General features: G+C 41.5%; 1 protein-coding gene and 1 long non-coding RNA gene across 2 annotated transcripts in view; one reads left to right on the top strand and one right to left on the bottom strand.

Annotated features, from left to right (window-relative positions):
* LOC141095802 (uncharacterized) overlaps nucleotides 1-5,084 on the top strand; it is a 61,588-nt gene extending 56,504 nt beyond the window's left edge. Inside the window, exons 2-3 of the long non-coding RNA XR_012233475.1 lie at nucleotides 64-316; nucleotides 4,877-5,084. This is a non-coding gene — a long non-coding RNA (uncharacterized lncRNA). The remainder of the gene's footprint in view (nucleotides 1-63; nucleotides 317-4,876) is intronic.
* LOC141095800 (scinderin-like) overlaps nucleotides 1-16,986 on the bottom strand; it is a 44,845-nt gene that overhangs the window by 7,569 nt on the left and 20,290 nt on the right. The window contains exons 5-9 of the mRNA XM_073582122.1: nucleotides 5,805-5,897; nucleotides 4,843-4,969; nucleotides 4,635-4,723; nucleotides 4,061-4,276; nucleotides 1,588-1,709 (exon numbers count right to left, since the gene is read on the bottom strand). Of these exons, the coding sequence (XP_073438223.1) occupies nucleotides 1,588-1,709; nucleotides 4,061-4,276; nucleotides 4,635-4,723; nucleotides 4,843-4,969; nucleotides 5,805-5,897 (647 nt within the window). The remainder of the gene's footprint in view (nucleotides 1-1,587; nucleotides 1,710-4,060; nucleotides 4,277-4,634; nucleotides 4,724-4,842; nucleotides 4,970-5,804; nucleotides 5,898-16,986) is intronic.

Raw genomic sequence — 16,986 nt, 5'->3', positions numbered from 1 at the left:
ATTAAATTTTAAAAACATTCTATGTGAAACTTTGTTTCCATTTTTTTTTTCCTCTCCTTTTAGAAAACGTGAACTTCTGTCTATCTATTTAAATACAGCTGAAATGTAGAATATAGATATTCTCCTCGGATCCCAGACGCTATACAGAACAGGGATCAGATTTTTCCTGGCGCTACGACCACACGTCTGCACCATCGCGCTATTCAGGTCAATGACCGCTACACATACTGACCTCTACTGGTCAAGTGTAAGAATGCAGGCTCCAGGCTTAGAACAGGATTTTTCTCCTAACACAACCCTGACATCAAAGTTGCAGGTAAAAACCATCTCTAAGCTTTAAAGTTGCCACAATGAGAATGTAGAACATTTTATAATGCTGCATTTTTTTTTTTTTATTTTTTTTTTGTACACAAAAAAACAAATGCAGCATCTTAAAGTTTTGGCAAAGTGGATGGAATTTATGGAAACTTCATCCCTACATTACTTTTTTTTTTCCACAGCGTAAACTTTTCTGCGTGCTGCGTTGCTTTTTTTTTTTTTTTTTTAAATCAGCAACTCAATTCCTCTTGCAGTAAATTTGTGTTTTATTTTTGTCCCTGTAGATTTGAAAGAGTTGAGGAAAATTCATAAGTAAAAAAACGCATATGAAGCAGAGAACGCATGTTAAAAAAAAACACACTCAAAAATGGAATGAGAAAATGCAAGTAAACTAAAGTAGCAAATTATTGCAGAAGTGCTGCAGAAAATCTGTAGCATCAGAAATGCCACAAATACTCAGCAACAAAACTTTGCCTAAGTTCACATGCAGCATTTTTACACCAAAAAGAGCGTTTGGAGGAGAAATGCTGCATACAGTATTTAAAAAGCTCTAAAAACGCCAAATGTGAACATAACCCAAGACTTAAGAAAAGGAAAACTCATAAAATTAAACCTCTGTCAGCTTTAAAGGGGAAAAAAAATATAATCTGCAAATAATATTGGAATTTCTATTTACATACTCCACCCATTTTAAAGAGCTAAAGGGGTTATATCAAATGGCTAAAGGGGTTGTCACCTTTCAGAAAATCCTGTCCATAGGCACAGATGGTTAAAAAAAAAAATAAAAAGATAAACTGTGCTTTACTCACACTCTCCAGGTCCAGCACTGAGTCTCCACCATGCCTCCTGGTGTGTGGTATTGTCTGCAGCAGTCACCACACATTGGTAGAGCAGCAACCAATCAGTGATCTCAACAGCTATGCCCCTGTAGAAATAACACCCAGCGTAGAGCTTCTGCACTGAGTGATTGGCTGCAGCTCTGTCGACATAAAATCAATGCTGCAGCTAATATCAAATACTGGGAGCAGTGGCAAATAATCACCAGTTGACCGTGAAAGGGTGAGTAAAGAGCAATGGCATTTTTTTTTTATTTACGGTTGTTGGTAATTTCTGAAAAGGGAAAAATTCAAGCCCTGATACAGCAGCAACAATGGAGAGAAAAGAAAGGCATGACAATAAAAAGTGCAAAAAATTGCTTGGCCTTTAATGTTTTTTTTTTTTTTTTGTTTGAGGGAGAGTCGAGAATTGTGTCTTCGATTTTCTACTCACCAGGTATAAATCACTGTTCCTTTAGCAGAAGTGTACAAAATTATATAACAATCCCCACCATAGAATTGTCCATAAGTTTCAAGATTAACTGCGACTCTACCAAGGGATTCAACTCGCCAAATCTTCAAGAGAAAAATATATTCACCACAAAGTAGTTAAACACCTATACGTAGGGGCAGTATTATAGTAGTTATATTCTTGTACATAGGGGACAGTATTATAGTAGTTATATTCTTGTACATAGGAGAAGTATTATAGTAGTTATATTCTTGTATATAGGGGGCAGTATTATAGTAGTTATATTCTTGCACATAGTGGCAGTATTATAGTAGTTATATTCTTGTACATAGGGGCAGTATTATAGTAGTTCTATTCTTGTACATAGGGGGCAGTATTATAGTAGTTATATTCTGGAACATAGGGAGTAGTATTATAGTAGTTATATTCTTGTACATAGGAGCAGTATTATAGTAGTTATATTCTTGTACATAGGGGCAGTATTATAGTAGTTATATCCTTGTTCATAGTGCAGTATTATCGTAGTTATATTCTTGTACATGGGGGCAGTATTACAGTAGTTATATTCTTGTAAATAGGAGCAGTATTATAGTAGTTATATTCTTGTACATAGGGAGCAGTATTATAGTAGTTATATTCTTGTACATAGGGGCAGTATTATAGTAGTTATATTCTTGTACATAGGGGGCAGTATTATAGTAGTTATATTCTTGTACATAGGGAGCAGTATTATAGTAGTTATATTCTTGTACATAGGGGCAGTATTATAGTAGTTATATTCTTGTACATAGGGGGCAGTATTATAGTAGTTATATTCTTGTACATAGGGAGCAGTATTATAGTAGTTATATTCTTGTACATAGAGGCAGTATTATAGTAGTTATATTCTTGTACATAGAGGCAGTATTATAGTAGTTATATTCTTGTACATAGGGGGCAGTATTATAGTAGTTATATTCTTGTACATAGTGCAGTATTACAGTAGTTATATTCTTGTACATAGGGGCAGTATTACAGTAGTTATATTCTTGTAAATAGGAGCAGTATTATAGTAGTTATATTCTTGTACATAGGGAGCAGTATTATAGTAGTTATATTCTTGTACATACGGAGCAGTATTATAGTAGTTATATTCTTGTACATAGGAGCAGTATTATAATAGTTATATTCTTGTACATAGGAGCAGTATTATAGTAGTTATATTCTTGTACATAGGGAGCAGTATTATAGTAGTTATATTCTTGTACATACGGAGCAGTATTATAGTAGTTATATTCTTGTACATAGGAGCAGTATTATAATAGTTATATTCTTGTACATAGGAGCAGTATTATAGTAGTTATATTCTTGTACATAGGGGCAGTATTATAGCAGTTATATTCTTGTACATAGGAGCAGTATTATAGTAGTTATATTCTTGTACATAGGAGCAGTATTATAGTAGTTATATTCTTGTACATAGGAGCAGTATTATAGTAGTTATATTCTTGTACATAGGGGCAGTATTATAGTAGTTATATTCTTGTACATAGGGGCAGTATTATAGTAGTTATATTCTTGTACATAGGAGCAGTATTATAGTAGTTATATTCTTGTACATAGGGGCAGTATTATAGTAGTTATATTCTTGTACATAGGGGCAGTATTATAGTAGTTATATTCTTGTACATAGGGGCAGTATTATAGTAGTGATATTCTTGTACATAGGGGCAGTATTATAGTAGTTATATTCTTGTACATAGGGGCAGTATTATAGTAGTTATATTCTTGTACATAGGAGCAGTATTATAGTAGTTATATTCTTGTACATAGGGGCAGTATTATAGTAGCTATATTCTTGTACATAGGAGCAGTATTATAGTAGTTATATTCTTGTACATAGGAGCAGTATTATAGTAGTTATATTCTTGTACATAGGGGCAGTATTATAGTAGCTATATTCTTGTACATAGGGGCAGTATTATAGTAGTTATATTCTTGTACATAGGAGCAGTATTATAGTAGTTATATTCTTGTACATAGGGGCAGTATTATAGTAGTTATATTCTTGTACATAGGAGCAGTATTATAGTAGTTATATTCTTGTACATAGGGGCAGTATTATAGTAGTTATATTCTTGTACATAGGAGCAGTATTATAGTAGTTATATTCTTGTACATAGGGGCAGTATTATAGTAGTTATATTCTTGTACATAGGGGCAGTATTATAGTAGCTATATTCTTGTACATAGGAGCAGTATTATAGTAGTTATATTCTTGTACATAGGAGCAGTATTATAGTAGTTATATTCTTGTACATAGGGGCAGTATTATAGTAGCTATATTCTTGTACATAGGGGCAGTATTATAGTAGTTATATTCTTGTACATAGGGGCAGTATTATATTAGTTATATTCTTGTGCATTTTGGGCAGTATCACAATAACTTAAATAAAAATAGCCTGTGTAAATTTACCTCAACTTTTCCTGACCCGTCGTCGATCATGTTGTACTGAGCAGCCATTTTTGGAGAGTTGTGAAGCAATTTTGCATCAAACGGAGTTTGCGTAATATTTGCAATTCTTCCCTTAGTGACCACCTTCCCGAAGCCTTGACTTTGGTCTTTATCTCTCCAGTCTTTGAAATACTGTTTGAACATTGGGGTCTCCCCTTCCTCTGGTAGAACTATGATCTGTAAGAAGCGCATGGTGCTAATATAAGAATGAGAATGGAAATAACATAGAGCAGGAAAAAAAAAAAAATTAATCTAGTAAAGTCTTTCTAACTACTTCATGTTGGATTATGCATGTACAGCAGTTGTGGAAACTATGGGAATTGTGGTCTCTTATTCTTTGTCTTCTTGCAAATATCCATATATAAATGCCTGAGAGACGCCTGTCCTGCAGCAGAGACTCACATCTACTCGTGTGACCACAGTGAAAATTGCTTGATATTAAATATATATATTTAATATTAGAAGAAAAAAATCTGCTTAACATGAAATCTTGATATAAATAGGTCACTCTATGGTCATACATTCCATTAAATACCTGAGTGTTGGCCGCATAATTCATCTTCTTCAGATATTCTTCTGCAGTCTTCAGAGCCGTCTTTTTCTCCTCCTTATTTGACTTTTTGCCTAAAAAAAAATATATTTTTTATAGCTTATTCACTGTGGGCAGAGAATAGTATTTATTATTATTATTATTATTATTATTATTATTATTATTATTATTATTATTTATTTAATATTTTTACCTTTCCAAACAAAGATCTTGTCTCCTCCATACAGGATGAAACATTCCTCAGTCAGCAGCATGGACTTGGAGAACGGACTTTCCTCGGAAACTGTTGTTATTTGCATGGATCCAGTTTCATCTGAAACCTGAAACATAAAAGACCTATAATCTCGCACATTGAAGAGATAACTATATTTTTAAGAAACTTTTCTGAATAAAGTGTTTTGTTTGTACATGAGTAAACACGATTTCTGGCCATTAGATGATTGTATCCTGCATTTCTCATCCCTCGGAGGCTCTGTCTCTAATTTGCAGTTGACTCTGAGCTAGTAGGTGGAGACAATCTGCTATGATGTCCCCCATACAAAGCACAAACAAAAAGAAGGATTCCTGCTGTTTTAACCTTTGATAGCACAAAGAAAGAAGCAGCATAGGCAGGAGATCTATACTCAGCAATAATGAGCAGTGTAGCTGTGAATCCAGCACTATGATAAGCTGTCTAGAATCTTCACTGCCTCTAACTCTGCTCCACCTCTCTGTTCTCCATAGAGTAAACTATGGGTGTAATCTACCCCTCACTTTGATGGTAATCTGTTTGCTGCTTCTAAAAGTTAATGATGGAAATAGGAGAAGTGGCTCATAAGTGGAGAAAGAAGCAGATTTCCCTGATCAGATTAATAATGTTCCTATTTGGATCTGCAGTAATCGTTTATAGCCAAGCCAGCCCCCTTCTCTGTCTATGTATCAGCTATGAGAACGGCACTGGCTTATCTATAGCAAAGAGTACATGGATTGTTCATGTATTACAGTCATCTATGAATTGCAATAGGCACAAAGCAGCTGGTGATCGGCTCACAATTGGGGTGGGAAGCTTTAGAAAGTGATCTTCTCTGAAATGCTGGGATCTATCCTGATCCCAGGATACACACAGATCTCAAGGCTGCCAGAGAACTAACAGGTGATGATTTCCTTCCATCTCACCATATGCAGCTTCGCCTTCGCCCTGTTGGTAACATCAGCGACTTGGTCTGTGTCCTCATCTCCTTCCGGTAACTTCGGCTTTGGACCTAAAATCTTTAAGAATACAAATAAGTAATCTGTAAGTAAATGTTGGCTCCTTAAGTGTCTCACACAGAGTGACTGTAGACCTATCAATTTAGACCAGACAATCCCTTTAAATTTGTAGCTAATAGTCCAGGAGAGGCAAGTGTGATAGATTCCAGGTCTAGTGTTCCATCTAGTGTCCCATGCTGCTGGTGGGCTCTCATGAATTGCCCAATCTGTGTGCCGAGTCCCTTCATTTTATAAGTATATTCTATATGGCAGTAATGCAGCCGAAATATCATATATTCAGTGTTTGTACAGAGGCGGCTGTATTTTGTTGTTTGCTATGTAGTAACAGCAGCTTGCACCTGTTCACACTTGTTTTATTTTGTTCAGAAATGCTGATCAGTTGTTTTTTTTATAGATAGATAGATATGTATATAAAAGATGCATACATGGGCGGATATACCGCCTGTGCAGCTGCACCACAGCCCGGAGGTGGAGGGGGGCCTCTGCAGGGCGGCTAATAATGAGGGCAATCTGGCCTGTTTCTCCGGGCCTGAGGCTCCGGGGGGCCCCTGGCCAGATTGCCCTCATGAGCGGCAGGCAGGGAGCGATCCCAGCAGCCCAGCTGCATACAAGAGAAAATGTGCCAGAGAGAGGAAGCAGCTGGAGGCGGTGATGCTCCCGCTGCGGGAAAGAGTGAGGACAGGTGAGAGATGTGTGTGTTTGTGGGTGTTTTTTTGGTATGTACATGTGTGGGTAGAGATGAGTGGTGGTGTGTGTGTGTGTGTAGGTGGAGGAGAAGGCAGTGATGGGGAGGAGGCAATGATGGGTGTGACAAAAGCACACCCTGTGCCACCAATATGTCACGATCCCACCACTGACACGGGTATGTCAGCGGACGGAGGGATGCGACGCACTGCCGGCAAATGGCTATCACAGGCACAGTGGGGGCTTATCTTAGTTATCCCGCCACTGGTACCATGTGACAAAAATATACAGCAAGCTAATCTCGCTCTAACAATTTGTTGCGGGGGGTATTTTGGATGCCCCACCACTGCTAACAACCTTCCAAGAACTGCGGGGATTTATGTATGTCCCACTTTCTCAGTTCCACTTTGGAACTCGCAGCTCTCCGGTGCCCCCCTTACCCTCAGGTCAGTCAGGGAACTGCACCAAGGATAATTAGTCGCCGGATGGGCTGCTTGTGCACGGGCAATTATACTACTGCAGTAAGGGAATTATCAATGCTTTGGCCACAGCCACTCATTCAGCATGTAAGACCCTTCTGTTCTGCCAACTAGCCCAACCAACCGCACACACCACGCTGCCACTAGCCACGATTCACTTAATCAAAGAATTAATTAAGAGGGTCCGTGGCAAACCCCCAAATTAGTAGCGATTATCTAGAAAAGGCTCATAGTTCGTTTCTTAGAGCATGAAGACAGACTGATAATTTTATCATTTATTCCCCAAAGGTGGGTAGTGATTACAGAGATAAAAGTTGTTACAAAGTTGAGACAGTAAATATGTACAATGCAAATATCAACAGGGATGAAAACAGAAATTACACTTATAGTTGCTTATGGTTCTGAAGGCAAGCCATGTGGCTGGGAAAGAGGGCGGAGCCACACGTCTCCACTCATCTGGTGTTCTTGTCAGCACACACTCTGCAGCTCCAACTGAAGAATTGTAAGGGAGGGGTATCTTATAGCCTAGGTTTGGTTACATGATGAAATGGGCAGTCTGGAGAAGTTCATCCTCCCTTTCTCCAAGTTGCAATTTCACTGTAAAACTTATAATAACTATATCTAAACGAGGGAAGCTCGTATAAACACACAGATGGTCTCATTCTTCTCAATTTATCGAATCCAATAACACATCACCAATCATGCCATATGTTGTGAGTTCATTTTCCCCTTCACTACTGAGGCCCGAGGAACTCCCTCTTCTGGTAAAGAAAGGTAGTGAGCCTGATTATCAAACACCTGAGCCTAATGATGATGACTGGCTGAGTGGAGTTACTGACTGGATATAAGGCTGCCAAAGCCCTTCTGCCCTGCGGGTGATTTCTCTGTGGGATCCTTGGAGACCAGTCTGAATTCCTGCTCTTCTAAAGCTAAGTTTTCTGCTCGGCTTTTTGCATTTGTGCTTTGACTTTGTTTTGCTTTGTTTTTCTGGATTTCTGCCATTCCCTGCTGGGGTGAGCTGAATTCCTTTAGCTCTGTCTTCTGAAAATACCTGAGTGCTGATTTAGTTTTTGAAGCCTAGCTGCTTCAGGGTCTTTTTCCATATCAGCTTGTTGGCTTATGTCTTTGATAGGGTTTTGGCAGATTGCAGACAGCAACCTTCCTTTCCTGTTCTGTTTAGTTAGCTTGGGCCCCATTGTTTGCTCAGCCTATCTTTCTATCTGTGTAAGTGTTTTTTCATCTTGCTTCACCGTCATTATATGTTGGGGGCTGCCTTTTACTTTGGGGTCTGCTCTGGGGCAGTTTAGATTTCCTTTTCTGTCTTTAGGCTATTTAGCTCTCTGGCTGTGATCGAGGGGTCTAGGGCACCGTAGGAACCCCCCACGGCTACTGCTAGTTGTGTTGATAGGTTCAGGGGTCTTCAATCTGATAGTTGCCAACTTCTCTGGTTTTCTGGACGTAGCTTCTATTTTTGTGTCTGCCTCCTATGGTGACTCAATCATAACAGCCATAATTAAGACACTCCATTTGGGAGCAATCCATATCTCAGTTTTTGGAGGGGTTAGAACCGTGAAAATTAGTGGCTAGAAAGCTGGTTCCGTTGCCTACGCAGAGATGTGATTATTATATCTCTGCAGTGTATGTTTTTTGCGATATGACTTGTTTTAATACTTTCCATAGCTGAATCCAAGCCCCTGGTTTTAAACAAAGACATCCTCTCCACTCAGCTTAATTAACATTCCTAGCTGTGGAGAGGGGCCAAATGCTTGTAACAGGAAATGGACGGTGTCCTGTTACAGTTGCAGGCAGACCAGCACACACACAGCTGCTAAGAAGGGAGAAACAAAAGGAGGGGGGCTGCAGCTGTATGGCAAGCAGCTTTCTCATAGAATGGAAAATTCTGGAAAGTTCCAGCAGAATCATGCCTTGCAGTACATTACAATGAGGGTGATGGGGAGAAGGAAATAATGGGGGTGATGGAGAAGGCAATGATGGGATGATAGAGAAGGCAATCTTGGGAGTGATGGGGAGAAGGAAATAATGGGGGTGATGGAGAAGGCAATGATGGGAGTGATGGGGAGAAGGCAATGATGGAGGTGGTGAAAGGGCAATAATGGGGTGGTAGGGGAGAATGCAATGATGGTGGTGGGGGAAGAGACAATGATGGAGGTGGTGTGGGGGAGGAGGAAATGATGGAGGTGGTGGAATGGGTAATGATGGGAGTGGTGGGGGAAGAGACAATGATGGGGGTGGTGGGGGAGGAGGAAATGATGGAGGTGGCGGAATGGGCAATGATGGGGTGGGGAAGAAGACAATAATGGGATACGGGGGAGGAGGACAATGATGGGTGTGGGGGATTGGGATGGGAGGAAGAGGGACTTATAATGGGCTTAGGAACAGGGGGAGGTGGAGGAAGACACTATTATCGCTTATTATGTCTAACACAGTCCCTTAGTATATAGTGTACATACTTATTATGTATAACACAGTCCCTTAGTATATTGTGTACTCACTAATTCTGTATAACACCATCCTTAGTTACAGTTTCCTGTTATGAATGAGTCAGCGGATGAGGAGAAAACAAAAATACAAGCTAAGTCAAGAAAACCGGAGAGGTTGGTAGCTATCGGATTGCAGACCCCGATCCTATACACCACAACTAACAGTAGCTGTGGGGGGTTCCTACGGTGCCCTAGACTCCTCGTCACAGCCAGAGAACTACATAAGCCTAAAGAAGGAAAGGGGAAATCTAAGCTGCCCCAGAGCAGACCCCAAAGCAATAGACAGCCCCCAACATGTATTGTCGGTGAAATACAGATGAAAACACAAACACAGACAGAAAGACAGGCTGAGCAAACGATGGGGCCCAACTAACTAGATAGGACAGGACAGAAAAGATGCTGGCTGCAATCCGCAAAAAACCCTACCAAAAATGTCCCAACCGTCTGATAGGGAAAAAGGCCCTGAAGTCGCTAGACTTCAAAATCACTATATCAGCACTCAGGTATATTCTGAAAACAGAGCAAAGAGATCAAATTATCAGAGACAAAAATGGAATTCAGCCAGTCCCAACCAGGACTGGCTGAATACAAACACTAAGGAAACAAGACAAAATCTCATGGAATAATAGAAGGGCAAAAACTTAGCTTTTAGTAGACAGGAACTAAACTGGATGCAAGAGCTCAGAGCAGAAAGGATCACCAGCAGCCCTGCAGGGCGTCGGCTGCCTTATATCCACTCAGAAATTCCAGATGTCCAAACACACTCCGCCTGTTCAGATGACAGGTTCTTCCCATCCCAATCAATTTCACTACCTCTCTTCACCAGCAGAGGGAGTTCATCAGACATCAAAGGTGAAGGGTAGAATGAACTCACAACAGTACCTCCCCCTTGAGGAGGGGTCACCGAACCCTCATCCACGCCACCAGGGCGATCAGGATGGGCCCGATGAAAAGCACGAACCAATCTTTTGGCATGAATATCGGATGCAGGGACCCAAGAATTATTCTCCTGGCCATAACCTTTCCATTTAACCAAATGCTGGAGTCTCCGTCTAGCCAGACAAGAATCCAGTATCTTCTCAACCTCATATTCCACATTACCTTCAACCAATACAGGGTCAGGAGGTGCCACCACAGGAACTACTGGCTCAACAAACCTCTTTAACAGAGACTTATGAAACACGTTATGGATCTTGAATGTAACAGGAAGAGCCAATCGAAAAGAGACCGGATTAAGAATCTCCAAAATCTTGTAAGGTCCTATAAATCTAGGTTTAAACTTTGGAGAAGCCACCTTCATAGAGATATTCTTTGATGACAACCAAACCATATCACCCACCTTAAACCGGGGACCAATGGTCCTATGCCGGTTGGAAAACCGCTGGGCCTTTTCCTGGGAGAGAGACAACTTAACCACCACTTGGTCCCAGATCTGGTGCATTCTCTCCACCACAGTGTCAACACCTGGGCAGGCAGAAGACTCCACCTGCCCTGAAGAGAATCGAGGATGAAACCCAAAGTTACAAAAAAAAAGGTGACATCAAAGTGGCAGAACTAGCTCTATTATTTAAAGCAAATTCGGCCAAGGGCAAAAATGAAACCCAATCATCCTGATCAGCAGAAATAAAACATCTCAAATATGACTCCAAAGTCTGGTTTGTTCTCTCCGTCTGCCCATTGGTCTGAGGGTGAAACACAGAGGAGAAGGACAACTGAATTCCCAGCTTGGAACAGAAAGTCCTCCAAAATCTAGAAACAAACTGAACTCCTCTGTCGGAAACAATGTTCTCAGGAATCCCGTGCAAGCGAACGACCTGTTGCAAAAACAAGGGCACCAACTCTGAGGAAGATGGCAACTTAGGGAGTGGTACCATCTTAGAGAATCTATCACAAATCACCCAAATAACAGTCATTCTCTGAGAGACCGGCATATCAGAGATAAAATCCATTGAAATATGGGTCCATGGCCTCCGGGGCACCGGCAAAGGCATCAACAACCCACTGGAGCGAGAATAAGGTTTAGACCGAGAGCAAGTCCCACAGGACTGCACAAAATTCCTGACATCACGAGACAAGGCGGGCCACCAAAAAGACTGACTCACCAAATCTCTAGTACCAAAAATGCCTGGATGACCAGCCAATGTGGAGCAATGAACCTCAGACATCACTCTCTTCCTCCACTGGTCAGGAACATACAATTTTCCAATGGGACAACGCTCAGGTTTGTCCTCCTGAAACTCTTCCAGAACACGTCTCAAATCGGGCGAGATGGCAGAAAGAACTACCCCCTCACCTAAGATGGTAGCAGGCTTGGTCACAATAGGAGAATCAGCAAAGAAACTCCTAGAGAGGGCGTCTGCCTTGACATTCTTAGTGCCCGGAAGAAAAGAGACCACAAAATCAAAACGTGTGAAAAACAAGGCCCACCTAGCCTGTCTAGGATTCAAGCGTTTGGCCGACTCCAGGTAAATCAAATTCTTGTGGTCAGTAAGGACTACGACTTGATGTTTAGCTCCCTCCAACCAATGTCTCCACTCCTCAAATGCCCATTTCATGGCTAACAGTTCCCGATTCCCCACATCATAGTTACGTTTGGATGGGGAGAACTTTCGGGAAAAGAAAGCACAGGGATTCATTTTAGATGTTACAGGATCTTTTTGGGACAAAACAGCTCCTGCACCAATCTCAGAAGCGTCCACCTCTACCTGAAACGGGAGTGAGACATCAGGTTGCCGCAAAACCGGAGCAGAAGTGAACCTTCACTTCAGCTCCTGAAAGGAAGAAACAGCCTCCGGAGACCAATTCAGCACATCAGCACCCTTCTTAGTCAAATCAGTCAATGGTTTGGCAATACCAGAAAAATTAGCTATAAATTTACGATAAAAATTAGCAAAACCCAAAAACTTCTGGAGGGCCTTCAAAGAAGTGGGCTGAACCCAATCATAAATGGCCTGTACCTTGGCCGGGTCCATTTCAATAGTTGACGGAGACAAAAGAAATCCCAAAAAAGAAATCCTCTGTACACCAAAAAGGCATATCGATCCCTTGACATACAGGGAATTCTCCCTCAAAATCCGGAACACAGTCCGAACATGTTCTACATGAGAGTCCCAATCCTTGGAAAAGATCAAAATATCATCCAGATAGATGATCAAAAATTAATCCACAAAGTCTCGAAAAATATCATTCATGAAGCACTGGAAGACAGAAGGGGCATTAGTGAGCCCAAAAGGCATCACCAGGTACTCAAAATGTCCCTCCGGAGTATTAAATGCCATCTTCCATTCATCCCCCTGCTTAAGATTATACGCCCCCCCTGAGGTCAAGCTTGGTAAACCAGCAAGCACCTTTAACTATGGAGAATAGATCAGAAATCAGGGGTAACGGATACTGATATTTAACAGTAATTTTGTTGAGGGCACGATAGTCAATACAAGGCCTTAATGAACCATCTTTCTAGGCCACGAAAAAAAACCCAGCACCTAAGGGTGAAGAGGATGGTCTAATATGACCCTTCTCCAACGACTCCTTAATATAGGATCACATAGCCTCGTGCTCGGGTACAGATAAATTGAAAAGTCGACCCTTGGGAAATTTACACCCAGGGCTCAGCTCAATTGCACAGTCATAACTCCTATGAGGAGGCAAAGACGCAGACTCATTCTCACTAAATACATCATAAAAATCAGCCAAATAGTCAGGAACATCATGCGACTGGGAAGAGGTGGAGAAAATAGGAGCGTCACTAAGGGCACACCGACAACCCCAACTCACCACAGACACAGATTTCCAATCCAAAACTGGATTATGGATTTGCAACCAGGGAAACCCCAGAACGATGGTATCATGCAAATTATGCAACACCAAAAATCTGCAATTTTCTTGATGGTCTGGGGCGACCCGCATTACCACCTGGGTCCAAAACTGAGGTTTATTCTTCACCAAAGGAGTAGCATCAATACCCCTCAACGGGATAGGCGTCCGCAGAGGTGTCATAGGAAACCCACAACGTTTACCAAAATCCAAGTCCATCAGGTTCAGAGCTGCTCCCGAATCCACAAAAGCCTTAGCGGAAAATGTGGACAGGGAGCAGATCAGAGTAATTGCCAGAAGAAACTTAGGTTGAACACCACCCACAGCAAATGTGTGTGCAAAACGTTTCTCTCGTTTAGGGCAGACAGAAAAAATATGAGAGGCATCTCCACATAAAAAGCACAGGTTATTACGCCTTCTGAACTCCTGACGTTGCGCCCCAGACAAAACTCTTTCACATTGCATAGCTTCAGACATTAGTTCAACAGGTGGCAACACCTCTCGTGTAGTTTTGCGTTCACGCAAACGCCGATCAACCTGAATGGCTAATGACATAGAATCGTCAAGACCAGAGGGAACAGGAAATCCCACCATAGTATCTTTTACGGTTTCTGACAAACCCTTCCGAAAGAGAGCTGCCAAGGCACCATCATTCCAGGTAGTAAGGACCGCCCACTTTCGGAATTTTTGACAGTACAACTCTGCAGAATCCTGACCCTGGCTCAATGCCAACAGGGCCTTTTCAGCCTGATCAATAGCATTAAGTTCATCATACAACAACCCCAAGGCCTGAAAAAATGCGTTCACATCAGTCAGAATAGGATCATCAGGTTTCAAAGAAAATGCCCAATCCTGGGGATCGCCGCGCAGCAAAGAGATGACAATTTTAACCTGCTGCGTGGAGCTCCCCGATGAGTTAGTCTTCAAGGCAAAAAATAATTTACAATTATTCTTAAAATTCTGAAATTTAGACCGATCCCCAAAAAACACATCAGGAGTAGGGATCTTTGGTTCAGCAGCATGTGAATGAGCAAGATAGATGGAAATTCCCCGCACTTCAGCAGTAAGCTGCTCCACATGATCAGACAATTGCTTAATCTCCATTGAGAAAAAATTCCCTCTACGGCCTCAGAGAAATAGAGGAAAAAATATACACAAAAAAAAAAATTCTGACACTTTTTTTTTTTTTTACAATTCTCTCCTGCTATTGAGTACCCTAGAATCTGCGGTATGGCTGGTGATTCTGTTATGAATGAGTCACCGGAGGAGGAGAAAACAAAAATACAAGCTAAGTCCAGAAAACCGGAGAGGTTGGTAGCTATCGGATTGCAGACCTCTGATCCTATACACCACAACTAACAGTAGCCGTGGGGGGTTCCTATGGTGCCCTAGACCCCTCGTCACAGCCGGAGAACTACATAAGCCTAAAGAAGGAAAGGGAAAATCTAAACTGCCCCAGAGCAGACCCCAAAGCAATAGACAGCCCCCAACATGTAGTGTCGGTGAAATACAGATGAAAACACAAACACAGACAGAAAGACAGGCAGAGCAAACGATGGGGCCCAACTAACTAGATAGGACAGGACAGAAAAGATGCTGGCTGCAATCCGCAAAAAACCCTACCAAAAATGTCCCAACCGTCTGATAGGGAAAAAGGCCCTGAAGTCGCTAGACTTCAAAATCACTATATCAGCACTCAGGTATATTCTGAAAACAGAGCAAAGAGATCAACTGATCAGAGACAAAAATGGAATTCAGCCAGTCCCAACCAGGACTGGCTGAATACAAACACTAAGGGAACAAGACAAAATCTCATGGAATAATAGAAGGGCAAAAACTTAGCTTTTAGTAGACAAGAACTAAACTGGATGCAAAAGCTCAGAACAGAAAGGATCACCAGCAGCCCTGCAGGCCGTCGGCAGCCTTATATCCACTCAGAAATTCCAGATGTCCAAACACACTCCGCCTGTTCAGATGACAGGTTCTTCCCATCCCAATCAATTTCACTACCTCTCTTCACCAGCAGAGGGAGTTCATCAGACATCAAAGGTGAAGGGGAGAATGAACTCACAACAGTTTCCTCTTTTACTATGTATAACACGGTCCCTTATTACATACCATCCTCTCTAGTTATATAGGGTGCCGTCCCTTATTATATAGCTTCCTCTGCTGTTATGTACAGTGCTGTCTTTTACATAGTGTATTCTTGTTAATTTTGTTATTCACAGTGCCCTCTTTTATTACATAGTCCCCTCTCTTTTTAGATATAAAATGACTGCTGATCTAGGAGCCGGTGACCAGACTACCAGTCCATCAACTCCTCCATTAGAAAGGAAGCTTTCCCATGCTCCATCAGCCATCATTGCATTATACAGCTAACAAGACAGGATGGTATGTAATAAAAAACAGGGCTCTATATAATCCAATATGTAATGGACGGTTCTGTACATAGCAAGAGAGGGCACTGTATAAGAGAAGGCAATATACATAATATAGGAGACTATGTAATATATATACATGTATGTGTGTGTGGCTATATATATGCAGCTTTGTAGCCATAAAAGGAAGGGGGCCCAGACACATTTCTTGCACAGGGGCCCCAAGCTGTCAGTGTCCGCCCCTGGATACATAGATTATACAGAGAGAGATACAGATATAGTAGATACAGTAGATTGGCTAATATACACAAATACTGTACATGGATAAGAAAAACATGAGGCAATATAAATATATATATGAGGGCAAGATAGCTATAAAGGCAAACACACTGATATCACACTGTACCAGCAGAATAGTGAGTGCAGCTCTGGAGTATAATACAGGATGTAACTCAGGATCAGTAATGTAATGTATGTACACAGTGATTGCACCAGCAGAATAGTGAGTGCAGCTCTGGAGTATAATACAGGATGTAACTCAGGATTAGTAATGTATGTACACAGTGACTGCACCAGCAGAATAGTGAGTGCAGCTCTGGAGTATAATACAGGATGTAACTCAGGATCAGTAATGTAATGTATGTACACAGTGATTGCACCAGCAGAATAGTGAGTGCAGCTCTGGAGTATAATACAGGATGTAACTCAGGATTAGTAATGTATGTACACAGTGACTGCACCAGCAGAATAGTGAGTGCAGCTCTGGAGTATAATACAGGATGTAACTCAAGATCAGTAATGTAATGTATGTACATAGTGACTGCACCAGCAGAATAGTGAGTGCAGCTCTGGGGTATAATACAGGATGTAACTCAGGATCAGTAATGTAATGTATGTATACAGTGACTGCACCAGCAGAATAGTGAGTGCAGCTCTGGAGTATAATACAGGATGCAACTCAGGATCAGTAATGTAATGTATGTCACAGTGACTGCACCAGCAGAATAGTGAGTGCAGCTCTGGAGTATAATACAGGATGTAACTCAGGATCAGTAATGTAATGTATGTCACAGTGACTGCACCAGCAGAATAGTGAGTGCAGCTCTGGAGTATAATACAGGCTGTAACTCAGGATTAGTAATGTAATGTATGTACACAGTGACTGCACCAGTAGAATAGTGCGTGCAGCTCTGGGGCTGGGCCGGTTTTAGGCAAAGTGGGGCCCTAGGCAAAG

The sequence above is a fragment of the Dendrobates tinctorius genome, unplaced genomic scaffold, assembly GCF_039654945.1.
Source record: "Dendrobates tinctorius isolate UK_male_01 unplaced genomic scaffold, ASM3965494v1 ptg000070l, whole genome shotgun sequence".
Classification (NCBI taxonomy): Eukaryota; Metazoa; Chordata; class Amphibia; order Anura; family Dendrobatidae; genus Dendrobates; species Dendrobates tinctorius.
The sequence above is the reverse complement of the archived record's forward strand: the minus strand, read 5'-3'. Positions and strand labels throughout refer to the sequence as shown.